Source organism: Labrus mixtus, chromosome 23 (genome assembly GCF_963584025.1).
Source record: "Labrus mixtus chromosome 23, fLabMix1.1, whole genome shotgun sequence".
Taxonomy (NCBI): Eukaryota; Metazoa; Chordata; class Actinopteri; order Labriformes; family Labridae; genus Labrus; species Labrus mixtus.
In genome coordinates this window covers 14,281,896-14,302,055 of record NC_083634.1, presented here as the reverse complement: position 1 = coordinate 14,302,055, position 20,160 = coordinate 14,281,896, and the positions used below count along the sequence as shown (strand labels likewise).

The following is a 20,160-nucleotide window of genomic DNA, read 5'->3' as shown; positions in this document are numbered from 1 at the left end:
CTGTCTGAGGGGCCCTATGATGGCCACTGTTTCAACTTCCATTTGTTAAAAACAGCTCAACATTGGTGTAAAATACCTTTCTTTACGGTAGTCTCGAGGCAAATAGCAGAGTACGAGTTAAGCTGGTTAATGGTAGGAAAGGTTGTACGGTGCTTTGGCATTGTGGGATTGAAGACAAACACCAAAACAGACAATTGTGCGTTTTCTGTCCTGCGTAATGCAACAGCTGTTTCGATGCGAGAAACCGCACAATTTGCCCAGCGAGGAGATCTCCTTCACGTGAGGCATAATGACAACGCGGGAGCCAGGATTAACATGTCATTAGCATCGTCATTCAAGGGTCAAACACGAGATACAATGACCGCGTACACAAACACACAGCTACTGGCTCGGTAATTAGTGGTAAGCATGTTGTACGCTGATCCAACAGACAAACACAATACTGTCCAGACATCTCAAGAGACAGGGGTGATGATCCACATCGTTTGTTATCACAGTGACAGATGACTCATGTCGTGAAGCGCATCGATATCAGCATCATCACCACCATCAGACGAGAGGGGGAGAAAGATCCGTCAACCGACCCACAGAATACTTTCTCATTGACGTGCTCAAAGCAAATACAGAAAGTTCACAACAAAGGCTTCACATAAATGACTCATCACTGACCACACATTTGTATTTTTACATGTTCTACGACTAATAAAAACAATTTGAGCAAAGCTAATACATACACGGACATTTCACAGTTCATGTTACAATTGCAAACGCTGACTGATAGGTTGACTGTTTGATTCAAGCGTGAATGGATTCAAACTCTGCGTATCAAACAGCTGATGCAAATCAGTTTCTCAAAAACCTCAGCAGAGCAGGATCCCGAAGCAAAGGCAAGCAAATGACACTATCCAAGCACTATTGCTCATGTATACTCACAGTTATCATGCTCGCCTTGAATAGGGGAGATAAAAACAGGTACAAAATGTGACGTTTGTTCAGATTCAGAATCATTCACAATGTTTTTGCGTAACATTGAAATTTGAGATGTCTTATAGAGAAGTTTACAACTTTATTTCAAATAACTATATTATATTTGATGTTCAACACATCTCGTTACCTAAATGGATCAATGATTTGCTGAAACAGGGAAACGGCTAGCTTGGCTCTGTTCATATTCATGACATTTGCTAACAGGCACTTACTTGCATGACTTATCTAGTTAGTTTCATCCTTTAAAAAAAAGTGTTAAAAATGTATGTTATTTTGACAGTAACCAAGCTAAGAGACAGTGTGGCACATAATTCAATCCCAGCCATAACGACTTTTGTTACCTTAAGACACAGCTAGGCTAGCAGTTTCCCAGTTTGCTAGCCTGTGCTAAGCTTGAGTTTAGCTGCCGATGCTTCTCAATTTTCTGCCCATAAGCAACAGATAGGTGAACTTCCCTTTATGTTAAACTATCTTAAAGAAGTCTACTTGGAAATACTATAGTCCTCTTGCCATCCTACATTTCTACTACATCTTAAACTAAACATACCTTGAGTTTAGGCTCCAAGCTCGGCTAACGACGGAGTTAGCAGTTATGGTGTGTGTTTGAATCGGAAAAGGACAGAAGAGACGGGGGAGACGGGGTTTCAGAGAGGGACAGATGGAGGAAGGTGGATAGAGTGGGATTACAAGACATGTTGAAAAAAGGAAATGAGAAAAAAAAAAAGGTCAGGAGCAGAAGAAAAGAGCTTCAAGTCAAACCAAATCACAAGACCTTAACAGCAGGAGGCCAATACAAATCATTTCTGAAGAGAACATTTTTCTGAAAAAAAGTGTAATCTTGTAGCACCAGTAAACTGTTTAATCGTATGCTTTCACATAAATAGGCCGACCTGCATTGACAGCACATGTTTTGCAGGCTTTCTAATGTTCACTCTGCTCTACAAATTACTGAGCTTGTGACACATTTACTCACCTGAACAAGTGGCAAACTCCAATGCCCATGCTTTGATTAAGGCACAGACCTAGAGTCGGATACTCCTTTGCAGCTGGAAATTTGACGCCATAAAATGTCAACAAAAGAACATTTTCTGAAATTTCCAGGGATGCCTAAGCCCCGCAGCTTCACTTTGTTTATCTTTTGTCTGCAGGATTTGAATAATGTCCAACATTTTCTTTGGAAGATCCAGATGTTCCCAAGAAACATAACCAAATTCCATCTTCGAAGCAGAGGACAGTTACATACACATCAGTATCATATATGCAAGGCAAATGAGGCTGAAAAATGTACCTCTCATACGGTTGCATCTTCCTACACTTTAGTCAAAAAGACGAGGGTTTTTTTTACAGGAAGTATCCAGTTTCAGTTAAACCTCACTGTCTTGAATTTACAATTAATAGAAAATTGAAATGACAGCTTAAGTGGAACAGTATGAGCATACTTGTGTTACATTTGCACAGCTGTTGTACTCATCGTCACTCTTTCTATGAAACTTGCATATAAAACTTTTTTATTTCCCAAAGATGGAGCACATTGCAATTACTTATGTACGGGGTGCCTATGCAAACAAACTCACACAATGAATCGTAAAGCATGATTTCTGTGTGTAGTGTGCAGCAGTAGGTAAAAGAGAACATCCATCAGGGTCAAGAGGTCATGCTCAGCAGAAGAAAAAAAAAGTGAAATATGCTTCAAGAAGGAGACACTCAACTCCCACAGACCTACAGGTTTTGGGTGTAAAATGAATTCAAAATGATTGCAAGCCTGAATACTTAAAATCCTTGAAGTGAAACAGTCATGTTTGCCAAATGGGTGCTGTTGAGGTAAGTATGGAGAAGTGCTGCTGTTTTGAAATGAATAGTCAATGGCTCTCGAGGAACGATTCCGGTAAGGTGTCGTCTTCTCTTAACTTGTTCCTTTCCTTATTTTCATTTTTGGGTCGGCTCAGTTTGTGTCCTGAATTCTCCTCAATCTCTCGTTTTCCTTTTTTTTTCTCTCTAGCCTAAAAATAGATTCAATATCCAGGTTCAATACACACTTTGCAGCAGATGGGGATTTCTATTGGGACCAGACACACAAACACACATGCACATTTACCCAGAAGACTGTGATGTGAAGTCTCATGTGACCACTGATATAACAACAACATCTCCCATATACAGTAGCTGTAAAGCCACAGAGGTAGACGGTCATCTATATTTGCATGTCATGCCTGTTTAGTTTTGCATACCTGGCAGTTGCTTTCTAGAGCTGCCTTTCACAGATAAAGACACACACACAGACACACACACACACACACACACACACACACACACACACACACACACACACACACACACACACACACACACACACACACACACACACACACACACACACACACACACACACACACACACACACACACACACACACACACACACACACACACACACACACACACACACACACACACACACACACACACACACAGACAGACACACACACACACACACACACACACACACACACACACACACAAACCTGCATGTCCATTCAAAAATGTCCTCACTTCATTCATCAAGTTATTTTAGAACAATTTCAAATGATTATTTATAGAAAAGCAGAAATTAAAAATCATTTTCTGGATCCAGCTTTAAAGCGTTGCAGAGTTGAAAAAAATTAATAAAGTAGAGCCCGACCGGAATAATTATCCGGTCGATAATATTTTCCAACATTAGCATTTCATATGACTATCAGCATCAGCTCATTTTATCGCTGATATGTGCAGATATAACTAGGTTTATTCATTTGATAAATTGTTACACTTTTTCTTTATTGGTCAAGACTATTGTTACATCCCTGAAAAAGGGTTCATAACACAAAAGGCCACTTTGGTTTGCATCTTAAATTAAGGGTAAATCATTAGTGCATGCCCTCCACCAACACAAACACCTTGTTTACCGTAAACACACACCCAGTGTTTTCTTCTCTGTTAGACAGAGGGTAGTGTGTGGTAGGTCTGTAAGTGGACCTCTCCCCGTTCCCTAATGAAGCAGAAACCTTCTAAAGTCTCTCCTTCCTTCCTTTCTTTCTTTCTCTGCATCCACAGTTCATTCAGTTTGCCCTCTTCAACACATGGATTCCTTTTTTCCTTCTTTATTAATGATTTGGCTGTGTGCAGACCCCCTCCAGGTCCCCCGACCCTCTGACAAACACCTCCATTACCTGACCATAATGTCAAACACACACACACAGAGGAGACGGACCACCCTCTGAGGCTGAGGTCTTGGACAGATATCAGCTAATGAGACTCTCTTTAAACCCCCCCGTCTATAAACAGCATACGCATGTAGAAAGACAAACACACTGCTGTTCTGTCTCCTTACCGACACACTGTCCCCACCACAAATTCATGTGTGTGTACACTGCCAGTCAGGAGAGAGCCATTAGCGGGGAACTGATAAAAGTAGCTGCTCCAAGTGCACCTTTGCTCCGCCTTACTTCATGTGTTCGGCGTCAGATTAGTGGAGTACTGTGAGAACGAGGGTCAGTGTGCACTCTGACTGAGTGTGTTTGAGCTGCTGCTTTGGCAACATGGCAAAAGTTGATGACAGTCGGTAACCTTTGGACTCGAGAGGTGGGTGCGGGGCCAGAGAGAGAAAATGAGTTGTAGAATACTGAACAGAAAGAGAGAAGTAGAAGGTCGGTCAAGTTAATATTTATTACTGTTGAAGACGTAGAGGAGAAAAGTATTTATCCAGAAAGTGTTACATACTTTAGGTGTACGCATGGTCAGTAGAGAAGCTTGGTCAGTGGTACAGCTTGTCAAAATATGGCGCTGTAAGTACTAGGGAGGGTACAACTACTGGAGTACTCATTGTTGACATCATTATTGTAACATTTCATGACTCATGTACACGTTGTTCAAGGCTACAGTAGTTCAACTTATTAGCTTTACATGTGTACCTGAGCGTTCTGGGTGCACCCACTTGAATACATTCAACATAAACAAATTTGCTAGGGTTGCAAAAATTCTCGATATAATATTGAAATGTTCGGTACGTCAATTTCTTATCCCTTTGGTGTTTCTGTAGCCAAAAAAACTCCTAAAAATGGAAAACCTAAAAAAAAAAACAATCCAATGGCCTCCAATGGGCTGTCAGAAGCAACCAAACTGAAAACAGTGACTAAAAAAACAAGGTGTGCATTGAACCACGGGCTGACATCCCTATTGGTGCGTTATGAGCCTGATTATGGCAATGCCCAGTTAAAAGCAAAGAACAGCAAAATATTGTGACTGAAAGAGAACCAGGTATATAAAATGAAATGATCTTTGTTAGTCCTTCGTAGGTTGAGAATTTCCCCTTTTTTAATAATTTATTTAACTCCTTATTGGTCACTATCTTTGAAGCGATATGGGGTTTTGTTGTCATGAAAAGTCGGGGATATTTTTGGATCCTTGTGTGTTTAAAAAAAAACAAGAACCCTAACCTTACATAAGTGAAGACAGAACGGTAGATGAGATAAAAAAGAAAGAAGACAGACAGAGAGGAAACAAAAGCAAAAAAAAATACAAGAAGCAAACGGAGACTAATCTATGGAGGAAGCGAGAGTGACGGAGAGATGACAAAGAGTGAATGGGGAAGAGATCCCATACACAGATACAGAACAACAGGGATGATGGATGTGTAATGAACAGACTGAAATTATGAGCAGGGTGAAAGGGGAGGAGGAAGGAGGAGGCATGGAAGCAGTCCAGATGTCAGGCCCACACTTCACATGTGGCTGTGGTTGACCTTCCACCCCTCTCTATCCCTCTTCCTCCATCCCTCCATCCCCCTCGTTTCTCACCACTCTGTCAGGATGTCAGCAGTGTTTCTCGGCATGGCGTCAGACCTTCACACAAGCCTGCGTTCCCTCCTTCCCCAGCTCTCATCTCTTAAATCAATCTGATAATGCCAATTTGTGATTCGGGGCTTCGATGCTCTCGATCTAATGCTCAACCAAGACAGACTCTTTCTGAAAACCCGAGCACCGGGAACAACTGGCATGGAACTGGAGCCACTTGTAAGGTCAAAATGACACAGCAGCTCTGCTTACAAAAGGAGATGTGTTTCCAAGGATAGCAACATTTTCATTTGATACATTGGCTGTCACATCTCGGGCGTGAAATACTTCCCAGCGGTTACGCATTTATCTTGCATTGGGTTAGGACTTTCAACACATAACACATCCAATTTGATGTATGATAGGGTAAATTATGATGTTCTTAAAAATAGCTTTCTTACTTATCTCGTCCGAGGAGAGCGAGGATCAGTCAAGGCTGCGCCAGAAGATAATTTTGTTATCAGCGCTGTGGCATCATAAAAACATTCCATGGCATCATATAAAATGTAGTCTTTATACTGTAGACTGAAGCAGGTGATAAAAAGGAGCTGCTCCACTAGTCCCAACATGCACACACAAAGCAAACAGGAGGAAGGGTTCAAATGATTGTGTGTGTGTTCCAAGTCCATTTTTTTTTTAACCATCGCTCAAGGGAAATGAAGTCTTGTACCATCCGTAAAACAGATGGTGGAGATGTAGCAAAAAGTTGAAGCAAATCCTCCTTTGGGGAAAACCTCTAACTATTACAAACCAACCCATATGATTCCATAGACTGTTAATAACAAGGATTTTTAGTCTTGGTGATGCCACCCATTGGATTCTGAGGCCGAATGATGGCCGGAAATGTTGTCTCAAACTAGGCCGACCTAGAAACCGGTGAAGACGTTGAGCTGAAGCCTTCACTTCCAGGCAAACAGCTACAATGCCCCCGCAGTCAGATCAGCTACGCCCCCATATGCATGCACGTAGACTAGATATGAAAAGAAGCCTAAAGTGGTGTTAGGTGACTCCTGACTACTTTCTGGATTATCCTGAGGTGGATCATGTTTTGCTCTCCACAAGGGCTTTTCCTGCTACGCATTCTACGAACAAAAACCAGAGCCCTTTGGATACCAAAACCAGATCCTGCATCTACAGCATTCAGCATTTATATGCAGAATCTGAAAAGAAAGATTAGATTTGATCTAATGAATTTGGCCTTCAAATTTCCCTACACATGCAAAATGTCATGGCGTCCTTTTGTTTTAAACTTTCCCTTTACTCCTTATTCTTCATAAATTATCTTTGCTAAGTTTAAGATAATAAGTTGTTGCCTTTCGGTTGTGTCTATGTTCTCATCTTGCTCAAAGAAGGTCAGCAAATGTCCCAAAATGTTGGACTTCTCTTTTTAAACCCAGCTTGAGCATCAGCAGTGTCACGTCATAGACTACAATTCAGGTTTAAATAGACTCAGACGCGAAGAAACATGACAAATCAGACGAATGAATGAACTTCCCTGCACGACCATTCATAATCCAGCGTGAAAAGAGAGTATATTTGAAGCAGATGAGGGTAGTGAAAACAAATTGCTCCAAAAGTGCGTAGTCAACATATTTGAGAAAGGAGAACATGTGTCTGCAGTCAGTTTGGTGTGACAACACAGCACTTAGAAACAAGAAAAGCAGCAGAAAAGAGCCTTTGGTGCCCTCAGCCGTTTCCATGATTATAGTTCCGAGCTCCTCTAAGTGAACTGCGGTGCAGCCTGCAAGGTCTGACACAATAATCCCAACCTAACAACAACAACAACAACAACCTTGAAATGCGACATTTTACGGCTCATCATGCTCCACTCTGGCATTTCAACTGACTCTAACATTTGCTTTCCCACAACTCTGTCCAATTAATGATCAACTAGAGATTCTCTGTGACTTAAATCAGCTCCAGGGCTCTTTTTGCACATTGTTCAAACTCAAATATAGTTGCACCCCGTTTCGAATATCAGGCCCATCCAAAGGAGGGCAATGTTGGTGTGAGGTGTAAAGAGGACTTTTTTTCACTCTTACTAAATACATCAATGCTTTGACAGGAAGCCAAGCTGCTCAGTAGACAAGCTGTCTGTCTCCGTTTAGTTAATTGGTTGTTTGGGAGGAATTTTAACTGAATTCCACTTGGAATTCTTCTAAATTGAATTGTGGCTGCGCTGCAGAGGGCGGAGTGTCAGCGGGGAGGGAGGGAGGGAGGGACGGGGGAGAGAAGGAAAACGGTTTGGCTCTGGAGCCTCACAACAAGCTCCAACAGGAAGTCATTCAACGTGTAACACACACAACCCAGAACAAAACAACCGCACGCTCACATATGAGCGCATGCCGAAACAGAGAAGGGAGACGGTCAATTTGGAGCACACACACACCCACCCACCGTCACTGCCACTGCCCCCTGCGTGACTCAGTGTGGAAGTGGAAGTGTGTCATTCAATGGGCCTAGAGTGGACGACAGAGGCGGCTCGGTGACGGATTAGAACAGGGTTGAAAAGAGAGTTAGAGAAAACTGGATGGGAGGGGGAAAAAAGGCAGATGAAGAATTCCACCATGAGGAGGAAGGATGCAGAGATGAGGAAGGGGGTGAAACGAGAGGGACGGGGTCAAAAGTGCTGTTTTCAAGTGAACTGCACATCACTGCCCTTAGGCCCTTTCTGTGTGTGTGTGTGTGTGTGTGTGTCCTTATTCTTTTCAATGTCCTCAAAGTAATACACTCAGTTTTGGAGTGATTGGTCAAATCCCCTATAAGAACAAGGACAGACTCTAAATAGTTGGATTTACAGAATCATATGTCCAGGGTAATAATTAACCCTCATATATTTTTACCAACTCACCCACTTTGGATTGTTCAATTATTCCTTCAGCACAATGTGGGTACATTCATGTGTTTTTACAAAACAGTGCCAGATTGAGTCATGCTAAATTCCAAATGGATGACCAGCAGCGTCCCCAGAGTCTGAACTGAACTTGTAATGACGACGTACGACGCAACATGACTTTGGAACCATTTGCACGATTTGGAAAAAACGGTGCCTTCTTGCCAGCCATTCAAATGCCATATTCAGAAAAAGGCATGATGATTTTTGACTGTGTTGAATAGTCATTTAGCTGGTCCCCTTGCTACTGCTATGTGGGGAAGTTCTTCACAGCCCTGCCTTACACTTCATTCATATTGTGGATTTGGTAAGAAATAAGTTGGACTGCATTATGAAGAAAGAAAATGTGTTGCATCTCCAATGACTTTCTGATACTTAGAAAAAGGAGAGGCGTGGATTTTTTTGGGACATACTGTAGCTCAAACGGGATTACTGGTGAAGCCACTCACACTAAGGAGGAACTGTCTAGATGTTTTCACATATGCACTCCTGCACATTTCTACAGAACATCCGGACGACTGCAGCTGAAATCCTCCTGATCCGGTTGTTCACACATGCACCTCACAGCCGGAGACTATCCCTGTCGGGTCGGGAGCGGGGCGTGGAAACTCCTGAGGCAAGACAAGACCTAAAAAGAATGACTGTTGCACGGCATAAACGTCGCCTCACTGGCTGAATGGATTATCCTGATTTTAACCTGCTGCGTTCTCACATCAGCTCACTAGGAATTAACGCGGCAACAATACGAAGGAGGCTGGCAGGAGAAACTCCGGGTGAAGTCAGAGTGAATCATTTAGCTGATAGCGTTTACACATGCAAACCCCCCAAAAAACTTCAGGTGTTTTTCATGAGTTTTGTGCATGTGTGAAAAAGGCTTATGTTGGTTAAATAACCCATCAGTCCCGTTTGGAGTACTAGATCACGACAGGATGCACTTTACTGCCCCCATAGGGAAATGTGTCTTACATGCCAGTGCTGCATACATTTAGCTGCCTCTACAGATAACTCAATTAAATTGCAGAAAAAAAGGTTTTAAAAGAAGCAATGCAAAAACTATAGCAGAGATCAAGGCGTCATCTGCAAAGAAGAGAAGCTTATCTTTGAATTTTTAAAGCTGCAGCCAGAGAATTTTAATACCGTAAATGACTCATGGACCGTACTGAAAACAATGAATTGTTCTGCAGAAATAAAAACTTCTGCAACGACCTTTACATGCAGAGTAGAAACCAGAATCCAGATGTTTCGTTCCTGGATTCTGGCACGTATAGTCAGACTCCATGTGAGGATATGGAACCCATCCAGTGAAGCGTGATGAAAAAATGTGTTAAATAACTTTGCTGAGTAAATCCTGCACTACAGCTCTTATTGCGTGAGCTGAGGATTCTGGATCTTACTCATTTTCAGACACTTCATAATCTTAAGAAGCCACTATCATGCAGTCACTTCCAAAAACTTTGTTTGTAAAGTCAAAGTTTACTGTCGCTAGAATGGAGTCTTTGACGACCGCTCTAAGAGAAGTGGAGGATCACCCAAACACAACACTTTCTATCTTTCCTGCATCCCTCCTCTTCCTGAACTGTGCCGCTTCTCTCTCGCATTCTTTATCTCCCATAATTCATTTGTTGATTTTTAGAGGGGAAATAGCAAACAGAGGGGAAGAGCGGATGAAAGATAGGATAACGCATACACATGTTTTCGAGAGTTCACACACTAAATCACATCCATAAGCATTTCCCGGGAATTCCCTTTGAGAGAGAGGGGGGGGGGAGTGCAAGACAGAGACAGTTAGTCTGTGTGAGGGAGAAAGGAAATCAAAGGGACATGGCCATTCACTGTTTGCGTGACAAGGACAGACAAACATGTATTCAGTTCCTTAATGTGTGTGTAGATCTCCAATGCTTATGACTTGCATGAATCTGAAACAGCAGTGTTCTGCATTTCTCTTGCATATGGGTGACTGACTGTGTGTGCATGTCGGAACAAGTGTCATCACCACACCTGACCGCTGCATATGCGATAACAGCCATAGAGGAACTGTGAACCTCTGCTTGCAAGATTTCTATGATTCATGGACGCACTGAGGCACACAAACACACTCGCATGCTATTAAATTGTAAGACGGAAATCCAAAGCAAGGGTTCCAAATGAAAGACTCAGACCTACAGATCGGTCAGCTCCTGTGTTAATCATTGATAGCCTCTCAGACACATGGACACACACGCACGTTATTACTATTAAGGTCAATGACACGGGCAGGCACATTGCCAGGGTTGCCAGACATGCATCTGCAGAAATACGCAGAAGAAAAAGTAGTGCGGGAGATGTAATTCAAACTTACTATGCTGACATGATTTGAAGAGAAAAAAAAACAAAACAAAACTACGATGTGTCAGAGAATGGTTTGCAGCTCAAGATCCATTTAAAAAAAATGAAATGGCTGTTTTTTCTTCCCACTCAGGTAGGTGCTTTGTCATCTAATACTCTTGGAAAAGGGGAGAAAGTACAGGAGAGAAGAAAAAAAAAGGTGGAGGAAGAAAGGTGTAAACTGAACCTGAGCCTGTGGAAAACCGGCTTGACAAGAATTCAACACAACACAACACAACACACTCATTTCACTATAGGAGGATTTTTCAACTTAAGTATCTGATTAACACTCACTCACAGACATAGTGGGCTTCTGTGTATGGCGCAGAGTTTGGGGGCTACACACCTGCACCTACACACTTTATGTGTCTTTCTGTCTCACACACACACACACCAGTCTTTTGTGACATACAACAGTGGGCCTACTGTCAAAAGCAGGCTTTCAGCTCTGGTGTTGTCTTGTCTTATAAAAAAAAAAAAAAAAAAAGTTGATCACATCAGGACAACTTCTTGATCAAGACACAACAATGTGATAAACAGCGACACGTGTTTTAAATCCTGTCAGCACACTTCAAACATGTCTCTCTCACCTCGTCCCATTTGATGAACTTGCCCCCCTTCTTCAGAGCTTCGTGGACGGACACGGGTTTGAGCTGCAGCGCGTGGACTCCCGGCTTGGCCCCGGCCATGGCGAGGGACTCCCTGCCCGGGTTGCCAACGCCTAAACCCCGGCTACGGCGAGCTGGACTGCTCGGAAGGAACAACAAAAAAAAAGCTCTTCCGTCCTTCCTCCACTTCCACCCCGGACTTTTTTTTTTTTTTTTTTGCTTTTCCGGGGAGAGGGTTAATTGAAAGACAAGGGGGAGGGAAACTTTTCAAGACAGCGACCTTAAAAGTTAGTGAACCTCAGCAGAAGTTTGGAGAACATGAGGAGTAAAATCCACAGAGAGAAAGACAGAAGTTTGCCGTTTCAGCGCGCAACGCCGCTGTCTTGTCCGCGTCCACGCAGCAACGCGGTGACGCGCCTCGAACTCCCCTTCTTACTCTAGCCTTTTGGTTCATATGTTCACATATTCATTTGTTTATTTGTGCAGGATCCTTTAATCGCGCACTTGAGCCCGCGGAGAGATCCTTTCCTTCCTTCCTCCCATCTGCTCGACCCCTCTCTCTCCTCTCCTCTCCTCGCGCCCTCTCGCTCCTATCAACTTTCTCTGCTTCCTCTCTCTCCTGTCGCCTCCGACGCGTTCCGTCTTCTCTCCTCCTCCGCTCCTCCCTGCATGTTTTCTGTGGAAAAAAAGAGAAGACTCGAGAGGAGGGAGTGAGGGAGTGAGGGAGAAGGACAGCGTCAGATAGCGCTGAGTGAATGAGACATGAGGGGGGAAGTCAGAGTTTGTGTAAAAGGGGTGTGTTTTAATCCAGTTCCTCTGTCTACAACTCTCCTATGCATGACTCCTAAAATGTACAGTATTCAGACTTTAATGAGCAATTGACGGTTCAGCTATTTTCTGAATAAACTGTCTTTTTCCTTACATTGCTGAAGGTTCAAATCCTTCTTGTGCCACCTTCATCTCTCAAAAGCGCTGCAAGTGAAAAGAAAAAGGGCTGCAAAAAAGAAATAACATTAAATGTGCTGCAAATAGATTTAATCATACATGATCATAAAGTCATTTAATCTGGGGGGGGGGGGGAAACATCTGCTTTAAGACAAATGCTGCAAATCCAAATCAGTGGAAGTTTCCAGGACGTCTGGGGCCCGGAGCGGATCAGTTTATTATTGACAGGAGAAAGTGAGGGTGACAAGAAATTGAATTGAACAGTTGCGTTAACATGGGCGGTTCTAGGCAGGGGCCAACAGGGGCCAGTATCACTGAGCTTGGTCCCCTCTGTGGCCACCCCTCCAAAAGGAGTGAACATAAAACAACTGGACTCACTATCTAGTATAAAATACTGTTACTGAAATAAATATAAATCATGGTATTTAATGTTGTGGTATTTAATGATGTGTAAAAGTGGTCTAGAACCGCCACTGGTTGCATACCGGAGATGACAGCTGAGCGGGGGGGGGGGGGGGGGGGGTTTCTGACAGGATAACTTGGGATGCGTGGCGCTGACACTAGCTGTGGAACTTGCTGAGCTGTTGCTAACCCACCCCTCTTTACTCGTCACCTGTCATTTGGGATTTGGACAGTCCGGGTGTGAGGGCTTATAAGGAACACTGGGGGAGACGTTTCAGCCCGTTCAAGGTCGGTTGCCCTTTTCGGGCCACCGTACCATGCGCACTCAAACTGCCTGCTGGAACTTAAAAGAGCACTTAAGTGACTTTGTGTTGTACTGTCTTACTTGTCAAAGGCTAATTAGAAAAAGAATTGTACAAATGAAAGAGAGAATATTTGAGTTTTAAAGGGAAAAAAGATTGCAGCAGCATCAAAGGCCTTATATATATATATGTATATATATATATATATATATATTTCACAGTCTAAATGTGTTACTCTTAATGAATGTGTTGGGTTGTCTTTTTAAATCAGCTCTGAATAAACAGAAAGATGTGATACAGACACAAACAAGCAAGTCATGTTGTGTAAACCAGTGCAACATGAAATATAAAAACACAGTACACCACAGCCATTGGTGTGTGACAGTGTGTGTGGATGGGTCGGATAAGATCCTGATGGGCGGGTTGGCATGTTGCACGGCAGCCTTCTTTCATTCCTGTATGACAGCGTGTACGAAAGGGTGAATGAAGCTGTGCCGATAAGTGCTTTGAGTGGTCGGAATTTGCAGCGTTAAGTGCAGTTGGTTGATCATTTATTCTGTATCGGCATGTTACCGGAAAATATGCTTTCATTGGTGTATTTTCTTACATTTCTGTTGTGTGTCTTGCAAAATATACTTTCACCTCTCCTCTAAAAGAAATATGTGATGTACTTTTACTTTTTGTTTTGTTTTCCCAAAAACAAAGTCCGTGATGATGAGCAACCAAAAGATGCTGATTTGTTTCCATGGAATAATGGAGCATTTGACTTCAGCATAGGGAAATCATAACAACCAATTACTAGCAGCTACTTAGCTTAGCTTAGCTTAGCTTAGCATAAAGACTGGAGGCAGGGGGAGACAGCCAACCTTGATTAAACTCCTGGCTACTTGAATAATAGCGCTCGGCATCAAGTCCTCGTAACAGCTTTGCATGAAAAGTCCAAATCTAAATATTCAACATGCAGGAAAGTAGAAGTAAAATGTAGAAAAAAATGAAATGACTTCCGTTAAGTTCCTCAAATATTGCACAGTAGAGTGCTTGAGTGAATGTCCTTAAAGTCCAGCACAGCTTATTGACTGCCTTGCTGAGAGCTGGCTCCTATTTACTGTTGTTCTCTGCAGGGAGCACGCGTTTAATTAAAGGGCTGATTTAATCCTTCAAATTACCTTTGCCTTTAATTGCTTTGAATTATTTTCCTCTGTGTTGACAGTGACAGATGACCGCCTGATGTTATTAAAAACATGGCGGCTTTCATTACAGCCGTTGGAAATACAGAGTAATAATCTTAGAGGTGTTTTTAAAGCGAAACTGGAGAGGTGGAGATGCAGTCTGAGAATGTGTATGTTGGATATTATATTAACTATTTATAGAATAGACATGTAATAATGTTAAAGGGATTTGGTGGTGACGGTAACTGAAGCTCTTAAACAGTCATCAGGTAACTTTCCCCTTCCTCCACAGTATCAGTTGCAGGGTGTCATGTTTAAGAAGTGTGAGAGAAATGGAGTCAAATCCTGCTGCCAAGCAACATTACACCTTGGACTGCTCATTAAAAAAAAAAAAAAAAGAAACGTTACAGAGCAACAGATTTTTTTTGGCAACCCCCGGTCTTTCTCCTACTCCCTAACTACACCCGGCAGGAATGTCTGCTATGCTGCAGCCTGCTGACTGACCGACTGAGTGAATGCCTGCTGGTGTGTTATTCTAAGTCAAGGAGGAGGGGGGGGGGGGGGGGGGGGGAATCTACAGAAAACCCACGAGAATCAATCAGAAAGGATCCACAAGTCCACATTTGTGTTTAGAAACTTGAAGTGTGCCTGTTACATGACCCTGAGGTGTCCACGTGCAGCAGGAGATACTTTGTTTAACAATTTAGCAGCTTGGCAGACTGGCATTGAGGCGCTGCGGGTTGTGTGTCTGTGTGTATCCGACCTGGATTTGCGTGTTTTTATCCAGGCTGTAACCAAGTCCAGGTATAGTCTCGATGATTCATTTGATCTTGAAGCATCTCACACAGACACACACACGCGCGCACACACACACACACACACACACACACACACACAACCTCTCAAATGACAGCAAACAAACACAAGATGGACACATGCATATCCATTCTTTAAACAGCATGTTACCCGTGCATAAGCGAGGATATTGTGTTTCTCTGGTGCATAATAAAATGCTGATGCGTACACACTCATCTTGTCTTCTCGCACGCACACACACACATGAAAAACACACACACACACACACACACACACAAATGAATAACCTTTTTAGCCAAACAATGTGATGTTGAACGCCGCGTTTGAAGTGTGGGCACCTGTGGTGTCAATAGCTGGCCTCCTCCCTCCTCCCTCCTCCCTCCTCCCTCCTCTCTCCTCTCTCCTCCCTCCTCCCTCCTCCCTCCTCTCTCCTCTCTCTTTTCACAAATACAATCTCTCTCATTGTCTCTCCGTTGCAGATAAAAACACTCCCTCTCTCCTCCTCTGTGTTTTTTCCCCACATCTCCTGTTCTCCCTTTCCAACAGGCGTCCACCTCCCATTGGTCAGTGAGACATAGATGGCGCTCACCTGGATACGGAATGAGGTGTCAAAATATCGTGCAAATGTAGAAGAGGATGCTGTTTTTTTTTTTAATCTTTTCTCAGAATCGATGACGTGGTTCTCTCATGCTCACAGGAAGTGGTTACAGTTGTTGAAAAATATCTACCTCTGATGACGGGAAGGGGTGGGGGGGGGGGGGGGGGGGGGGGGGGGGTTGGTCCCTTAAATGTACTCACTTCAATCAAGTCATATGAACTTTCCAGACTTAACGATTACAGCAACCAAGGGCTGGATTGCTGTGAGATTGGGGCGCCGAATGGTCCCTAGGGGAGGCACCCTTCACTTTGGAGATATCCTGACTTTTCTCTAATCACCTCCATGATAGGAGCATTTTGTGCTTTAAAGCTCCTGTGAGGAACTTTCAGTTTTGTGCCGGACGCTGAGGGCCAAGCGGTACCTACCTCTCTTCTTTATGTAGCTCATGTACGTGGGTGATTAGTGTTTTCTGATTTAAAAAAAAAATAATAAAAAATGCTTTTTAACGGAACAGACAGGACAAACCTCATTCAATGTCTAACATGCAGCTAAGCCTTGGTGAGGAAAAAGCTAGACTGTTTGACAAAATGCTAATAATTGCATTGACTGTCATCTAGGGGTTACAGAGATATACATCAGCACTTTACAGGCATATAGTTAAGCTACAATGAAAGAATCATGTTTTTGCTGATGATCTTGTTTGCTTTTGGTATGAATTTCAGTTTATTTCATTGCCGGCTAAATATTCTATGTCTTGATAAATACTCATTATTTGCCATGAAATGTCATAAATTCCATTGAAGATACTGATATTCCCCTCGTGCAACTATGAGATAGACATTTCTTGATTTAGGTAACATAACTTGGAAATAACGTTAGAGACTCTGCAAGCATGACATTTGATACACCGCTTCATGATCCTCTGATGATTTCAGTGCCGAACTTTTCACTTTACATTTTACTTTTTTTTAATGATGGATATGCTCAAGCTTTGAAATTGATGGCCCCCATCCTGTAGAACCGCTGTGAGGTAAATATGTTTGAAGTGACATTCACTGACCCTTATGTAATGGGTTGTCATGAGGGCGAAATGGACATTCATGTGTGTTCATAGGAAAAAATAATGAAAGGAAACCAAAAAAAAAAAAAGAGTATAAAGACGATTATATCAGAGGAAGGAGGGGGTGGTTTGGAATGAGTGTAGGCTGTCTCAAAATCTCATATTGGACTTTTAATAACGAAGGTTATGAAAAGGGCCAAAAGAGAGACAACAGGGGTTCAAATGGAACAAATTGACACATAGACACAGATGGAAAAGATGTTTTGGAGTCTCTCTCTCTCTCTCTGTATGTGTCTCTCTCTCGCTCTGTATGTGTCTCTCTCTCGCTCTCGCTCTCTCACTCTCTCTCTCTCTCTCAGCCCAGCTCCCAGCCCAATCTTTCTCTCCAACTCAAAGCCAAGGACTCACAAAGACACATTGTATAAAGACACACAGGCATATTCAGGGTCCTTCCACACACTGCCCCCTCTCTCTCTCTCTCTCTATCTCTCTCTCTATCTCTCTCTCTCTCTTTCTCTCTTTCTCTCACACACACACATGCATGCACACTCACTAACACACACACACACACACAGGCGTGTACAGCACAAACACTAGCTTTAATAAGAAAGGTCTGACTCCGTCAACAGGAGCAATAAAAACTTGATCAAATTACTCTCCACAGCACTGCAGTCATTTTGGTTTAAAGTCACCTGACATGAGACTCTTTATAACATTGCAGGGTCATAGTTAATATATAAACAAACTACCATGTGGGTAATTGAGCAAAGTGATGCTTTCAGTTTTCCCCTGAAGAGGCAGTCATATGCAGATAAATTATTCTAGGTAATTATTCCGTCATGATAGTGAGTTTATTACAGTCCACTTTTATAAAGGTGGCTCCAGCTCTCATGATCATCCACTACAGCCTCAAAATGCCCCACAAGGTGGCCTAAAGATAGCCTAAACCAAAGTATCTTTGAATTCTTTTACATTATCGCTGTCACAACATTGCTGCAAAATAATCCTATACTGCCATCTAGTGGCTGCATTGCTGTACTCCCCTCCCCTCTGTCCAGTCCTGTTTGGATTGTGCAACAGTTAGGAATGAGGATTTGTGAGTTTCAGCTCTGCTTCAGGACCCACCTGCTGTGAGAATACGGTGGGTGTGGCTTCACTGTGTGTATGCACACCTGTCAGTAAGAGAAATCTGGGAAAGTATATTTGCACAGGTGAATCAGGATCAAACGATTGTGTTCACATTAAGATTTGTGTTGGGCAGAGCTAACTTTGGTGCACACATGAAAGACTGAATTTGATTTGATTGAAGTCCCGGCCCAGGAAGTGCAGATAGAATCCAGTTTATCAGCTAAATCTGATGCATTGTATCTCCTCTGATTAACTGAGATATGTTGTACATGTTCCCTGACTAACTAAATAATAAACTAAACGAATTGGAAATAATGACAATATGTGAACACACTGAAACCATCAAGTACAATAAAGTACAAAAACAAAGTTAAACTTTAATCATTTAGATAATAATAATAATAATTAAATGCTGACCTTATAGTATTGTGTGATTTTATGATTTGTGACACTCATTATAATATTTCTCATTGAAAAAATTGTTGAGAGTCAGCTCAAGCTGTGTTGTTGGGACTAAACAGTTATGGTTGGGAAGAGAGTATAAATAATAAGGATAAAGAAAAACAATGTGTCCGTTATAATAACCTAAGTGTAACCGATTTAAGGGGTAGAAATGTCTAATGGCAAGAAACAGTTGTGTTGTTGCTGCACAAAGTCGATTTATATGGTACCAAACACTTTCTCAAAGAGCTGACAACTCAGCAAGATACAACTCAACACTGCCCCCCTGTGGTAGGAAGGGTGAATGGATGGCTTTCCCAAACCTCTGGCTCCATGTAGGAAGCAAAGAAAACGTGCCTGTATTTCTAGAAGCAGTTCTCCAAATGAAGCTCAAGAACTTCATGTAAAAAAAAAAAAAAAAAAAAAAAAAAAAGTAAATCTTACAGTCTTGTTTAAAACATCAAGTATGAAAGTACAAAGGAGGAAGTAGAGACTGGAAGTAGATTTCAAAATGAGTCATGCTCTTACAGTACATGTCTTTGCTGTGCCAAGCCCGCCTGCCGGTGAAGAAAAGTAACCACGTACATTTGTTAAAGAATGAAGAACAATTCAAAAAACTTTTAGTCACCATGCTCGGAAAAAAATTGCAGCATACGACTGAATATTGTCAATCAAGAAGAGTGTATACCCTCTGGACACTGAAAAATAAGTGTATACTCCACATAAACCCTGCATTACACCAGGAGTATAAAACATCTGATGATGTCATAACTAACTTAGACACTTTAAATACACGCAGCAGACAGGACTTTACTAACAGCTCTTCTCTAAAAGTTTGAATGTAGAACTTGTATTTGAAGTGGAGTACTCCTATATAGTTGTTTTACAAATAAATAATATCAGAGTATGTATTCTAACACTGATATTAGTGATGGTTTGTACAGATTTTGACTGCAGTTTTGTAACCCTTCATATAGATTTGTTTCAGTTTTGACAGATACAATTTCTGCAGATACTTCCTGAATCTGTCCTCCTTGACCAAAGATTACTTAAGTTCATAATGTTAAAGCAAGAAGGAGCTTTTTCCTTCAACAGGTTTAAAAGCAATCCTTTAAGGTGTACTATAAAGACTCCTTTGAGGCGATTTTCTCACTCCTTGGTTTTTCTTTTGAATGTTTGCGTGCCTTAAGTAAAAGGGGGAGATCAGTGTTGAGCAGTAGCTGATCTGTGTCACATAAGTCTCCCACGGTGCTTAAGCCGGGGATATTCACTATAGAATCTAAAAACATCCGTTTCTGCGTATTTACAAGCTTGAGGTTCTTAGTGAGATTACTTGAGCTCATGACCCCAACATTTTTCTCACTCACCGTTCTGTTAGCCAGCTTTTCACCTCCTCAGTCTTGCCCCAAGGCCAACACTGTTTTAATATCACACAGGAGCTTTACTCTGACTCTGCTCCCCAAAGGTCTGACATGAAACAGAAAGACCCAAATGTTAGTGACAGGCCGTGTTAGCTGGCGTACTGAGGCGTGATGCACACAGCTAGTCTGCATATGCATTTTATTATTTCACCTGATGAC

At 42.2% G+C, this 20,160-nt stretch overlaps 1 protein-coding gene and 1 long non-coding RNA gene across 2 annotated transcripts in view; one reads left to right on the top strand and one right to left on the bottom strand.

The window, feature by feature from the left end:
• The window catches only part of plcb3 (phospholipase C, beta 3 (phosphatidylinositol-specific)), a 50,598-nt gene extending 38,166 nt beyond the window's left edge, over positions 1–12,432 (bottom strand). Inside the window, exon 1 of the mRNA XM_061032067.1 lies at positions 11,702–12,432. Within this exon, the coding sequence (XP_060888050.1) occupies positions 11,702–11,800 (99 nt within the window). The 5' untranslated portion in view covers positions 11,801–12,432. The remainder of the gene's footprint in view (positions 1–11,701) is intronic.
• Positions 1–20,160, top strand: part of LOC132958992 (uncharacterized) — a 195,624-nt gene that overhangs the window by 150,661 nt on the left and 24,803 nt on the right. The gene's annotated exons all lie outside the window — the stretch shown is intronic.